At 33.2% G+C, this 4,559-nt stretch overlaps 1 protein-coding gene across 1 annotated transcript in view; it reads left to right on the top strand.

The window, feature by feature from the left end:
* Nucleotides 1–2,176, top strand: part of LOC107623371 — a gene marked incomplete in the record, with an annotated part of 4,701 nt that extends 2,525 nt beyond the window's left edge. The window contains 4 exon segments of the mRNA XM_016325604.2: nt 527–645; nt 729–826; nt 1,303–1,430; nt 1,714–2,176. Of these exon segments, the coding sequence (XP_016181090.1) occupies nt 527–645; nt 729–826; nt 1,303–1,430; nt 1,714–1,875 (507 nt within the window).

The following is a 4,559-nucleotide window of genomic DNA, read 5'->3' as shown; positions in this document are numbered from 1 at the left end:
CTTACACTTCACTCTATATTTCCTCTGCAAACAAATAATGGGAAATATAAAATGTTTAAATTTTCTCTATTATGAAAATTGGCACAATGTTGATGTGTGCGCGCCTCTAAGTCAAAATCCACGCTAGAGGTGTAGAGTTCGCCCATCTCTCATTTGCATTATGAATTTCATTACGCCTTTTGGTTCATTGATTGGAGAATTGGGAATGACTGCATACCTCTGACCCACGTCATACTCAACAATGATGGAAAACTTGTGTAAAAGGCATCCTTTATGTAAATAACTTCAGCATATGTAAACTCATGAAGCTTCTTTTCACACCCTGCCATTTGAAGTCTATTACTTTTCGGTTAATTTTGATGCGGTGATTTAATGTTTTCTGCCATCCTAGTTTGGATATCTGTTGATGTAGTTCTCGTAGCCAATTTCTAACGTTAGACATGTATGTTAGCCTATATGTGCAGATCTTAAGTAATGTGAAGCGTGATGGTCATAATAAGGCACTTATGTTAGCCTTTCTGTGCAGATCTTAAATAATCTCAAGCATGCATTCTGGCCTTTCCAGCATGATAGTAACAAGAGTTTATTCTTAAGGGCAGCACGTGCTGCTAACTGTGTCGACAGATCGGATTTTGTTGGAGAAAGGTACCTCATATTATGATATTTCTAACTGTTTTTGTTTCTTGCATATCATTTTAAGTACTAATTGGAAAGTCTGTCAACTGCAGTGGATCTCAAATTGCATCAGCTAAGGCTGCTCAACATAGGCTGGATCGAGGTGTTTGGACCAGCGTGCGATTTGGGGACATGAGGCGTTCATTGTCTGGTATGCATTTGATGCAGTTTCTCTCTATTGTTCTGCAAAATTAGCAGAAAAAATTGAAACAAATTAAGTAAAATCTTCAATTACCAATATAATGAAGATTTTAATAAAAGAATTCATTCTCCAAATAGGTGATTAGAATAGGACAGGGCAGGTGCGGGTGCTTTCCTAATCAAACATAACAGATGAAAGTGAAAATAGGAAAACCAATCAATTCCTCTGGTTTGAGTTCACTTGCACAAATTTATCTTCCCATGGTCCTAAGATGTGGCTGTGTGGTGTGACCAATTTTGTGGCTGTTGTTAACTGCTGGTTGATGTAGTTTTTTGCCATTGCTGCAACACATTTAAAACCTTGCTTGGACAATATTTCTCTGCATTTTCTCTAGTTTATTTTACTTAGGGAGGAACAATAAATTATCCTGGATGAAATTTTTGAATAATTTGATTTAACACCAATCATTTTCCCCATTCTTTCAGCATGCGAACGCCTTATCCTCGTGAATAATAATGATGCGAACGAGTTCAGAGATTACAGCATTCTTCTCTATCACTGTGGTTTATATGAGCAATCACTGCAATACCTGAACAAGTACCAGGAATTGAAGGTACTATTAGCAATAATATGCAATGCGCAAATAACTTCTTAAGTAGACGCTGACAAATTTAATTCAAGAAAGAAAAGATAAAGAAGTTTTGACAAAATGCCCCAAAAGTTTAGGCCGAAACAGGAGACTTTGGGGCATTTTATCAAATACTATGTGGTTTGTGGCGACCACAGGTGAACTTTTTGAGGGTTAAAATGTCAGTTTCATCATCTTTGGAGGCTTAAAGTGATAGTTTAGTTTATTCTAACTGAACAAGGTTTGCACCATTCCAACTTTTTTGCAGAACTTGCAAGCTGAAGTGAATTCATCGGACCCTCTTAGCAGTCTCGAAGACGATGCGGCGGATAAACTGATGATGCGCTTGAACCTCATCATGATGGAACAAGGTTGGAGTCAGCCACATTACGCCAGAAACTTCCTTGGTAATAGCTCTGAACCATGGTAGCTAGTTCCTCATCCAACTCAGACAGCATCATAGAAGAAATGGCAACAAATTTTGCTGTTAATCTTCTGCAAACACCAACATAAAAGCGCCGTCGGCCCGTCGCAACTCTTGAAATTAACAAAATTTTCCAAGAAATCAGGAGACACTATCATAATGTAATATGAGAGTAACAACCTTGTAATTAAAATGATCATATACTTTTGACTCACCTATTTCGCTTGTAAAAGTAAAACTTAATGTATATAGACAAATAATATAAACAGGGTATGATTTAATGCATATTATATATTGAAGGTGAATCTATATGCGTAGCAGATCCTCTCATATTTCTTGTTTCTGTTTCAATCTCTATAATCAAACTCAATGTGGAGACTGAAACATGATAGAAAAATATGATAGAATAACATAAGAGGATCCAAGAAATTGAAAGTGATGTCTGGATTATTTGTTAAAATTGGACAAATTATTAAAGAAACACACTTGAAAACTCAACTAGAATTTATGGAAATACTATACAGACAATAGTAATCCAAGCTTCTATGACAATAATATAGATATTATAAAATGCACAGTTTATTCAATCAACACCTATAGCATTATCTAATTCATGTAATCAACTTGTATGTAGTGAGATAAATAAATCAGCATTTTGTTATATAAGTATCATATAGGTAGCGTTTGGTGGAGAGATAGAGACGGAAAAACTGAGACTGAGAGACAGAAACTAAGAGACAGGGATTGAAATAAATCTCAGTATTCTGTTTGGTGCAAAATGAGAGACAGGAATTAAAACAAGAATGAAACTCTAATTTAATTTGCACGAAAGGTAAAATTGGAATTAATTAATTGAAATGAAAGTATTTTAGGTATAAAATGTTATTAAAGTTTCAATCTCTATCTCTAAAAATTTCAGTCCCCTGTGTCCCTACTTTTTGGAGGTACTGAAATTTTAGAGACAGAGACAGAAATTTTAGTACCAGTCTCTGAACTAACAAACACAATACTGAGTCTCAGTCTCCCAGTCTCTGTCTCAGTACCTCAAAACAAACGCTACCATAGGGATGGCAAAAACCCGCACTTAGCGGGGATTATCTGCGACTGAAAACGGAAAGGTTAACAGGGACTCGCAAAATCTTTACGAGGATGGAGATCCATCCCGTCGAATAAATGGAGCGTTATTATATTAAATTCGTATTTGAATTGTATTTGATTTGATATATTTAATTGACTTATATTAGATTTTATTAAGGTTGTATTAATTTTTTATTAAATTTTTTTAAAATTTAATATCCGTGGTTGCTTCCCCTGCAGGAAGAAATAAATAAAGACCCATGACTAAAATAGAGCTAGAACCGAGGACATTTTACTAAATGGAGACAGAAACGAAAAAAGAATCATCAATTATCATCCCTAAATTCACATATGTGCTGCAATTAAGTATATTTAGGATATTATAGAATCAAGTGTAATTAGGATATCATATTTTTACATTGAGAAGTAATTCTACTTTATTTTGTCCAAACAAAAAATTTAACTATTCTTTAAAGGAATCGTTTATGGTAAGAAAAGTAGAGTTTTTTTTTTTTTTAAAGATAGGAGACTCGAACCTGCAACCTTTTAATTGAGTATAAAAAAGTTATACTATTTAAACTATAACTCATTAGCAAAAAAAATATAGAAGTTGATTCTTAAAGGTTCTGTTTAGAATATGCTAAAATTATAGTTGTCGTTCATGTCGTTCATAGGAATGGTGAGTGAATTCTCTTAATTTGTTTTTTCAAGTATTTGGTAAGGTATGATCTCTTATTAAGTATTATTTAATATCTTCTCTTATATTTTTTTTATTCTATTAAAAAAATATAAAATAAAAATCACACTTTACCAAACAATCTAACAAAAAAATGAAATGATCCATTTTGAGTTAATATTCAATTTGGTCCATGAATTTATATGCGAGTCTCAATTTAATATCTGAAATTTCAATTGCTTCTATTTAGTCCCCAAAGTTTATAAGCGTACCTCATATTAGTCCCTGAGATAATTTTTAGTATAAAAACGTTAATGAAGCATTGCTATAGACTAGTTAAAACTTGTAATTTTTTTTTTAGTTTTGGCATTTAAATAGTTCAAAAAGGACATCGTATCACTTATTTTATTAGGTAAAATTTTAATAAACACCATTTATGATGTTGTTTTTGGATTATTTGAGTGTCAAAACTAAAAGGACATCATTTTACAAAATTTAGTGTATCATCCGACTGTTCACGACAGTGTTCCGTTAATGTTTGTACGTTAAAAATTGTTTCAAGAACTAACATGAATTATATTCACAAAATTCATGGACTAAATAAAGACAATTAAAACTTTATAGACTAAATTAAAACTTGCATACAAATTTAGGAATCAAATTGAGATTTATCTCATCCATTTTTCGTTGGAGTGCTATTTAGTAGGTATACCCCAAAACTTTTGATAATCTGTTTAGGGACCCCATGTGATTAAGTAAATCAAGGATGACATGGCCGCTGATAACAGGAAACCACGTTCGAAAAGAGTGCTATTATGTGGGCTTGAAATAACTTGTTGGGCCGATGTTAGGCATGAATAGTTTTGTTGAGAGGCCCATGAAGTGTTAAGTTCATCCCCGTAATTGTAGTATTGTACGAAGAAACTGGACCGGTGAT

The sequence above is a fragment of the Arachis ipaensis genome, chromosome B10 (assembly GCF_000816755.2).
Source record: "Arachis ipaensis cultivar K30076 chromosome B10, Araip1.1, whole genome shotgun sequence".
Lineage (NCBI taxonomy): Eukaryota > Viridiplantae > Streptophyta > Magnoliopsida > Fabales > Fabaceae > Arachis > Arachis ipaensis.
This window is presented reverse-complemented; position numbering and strand designations above follow the sequence as displayed.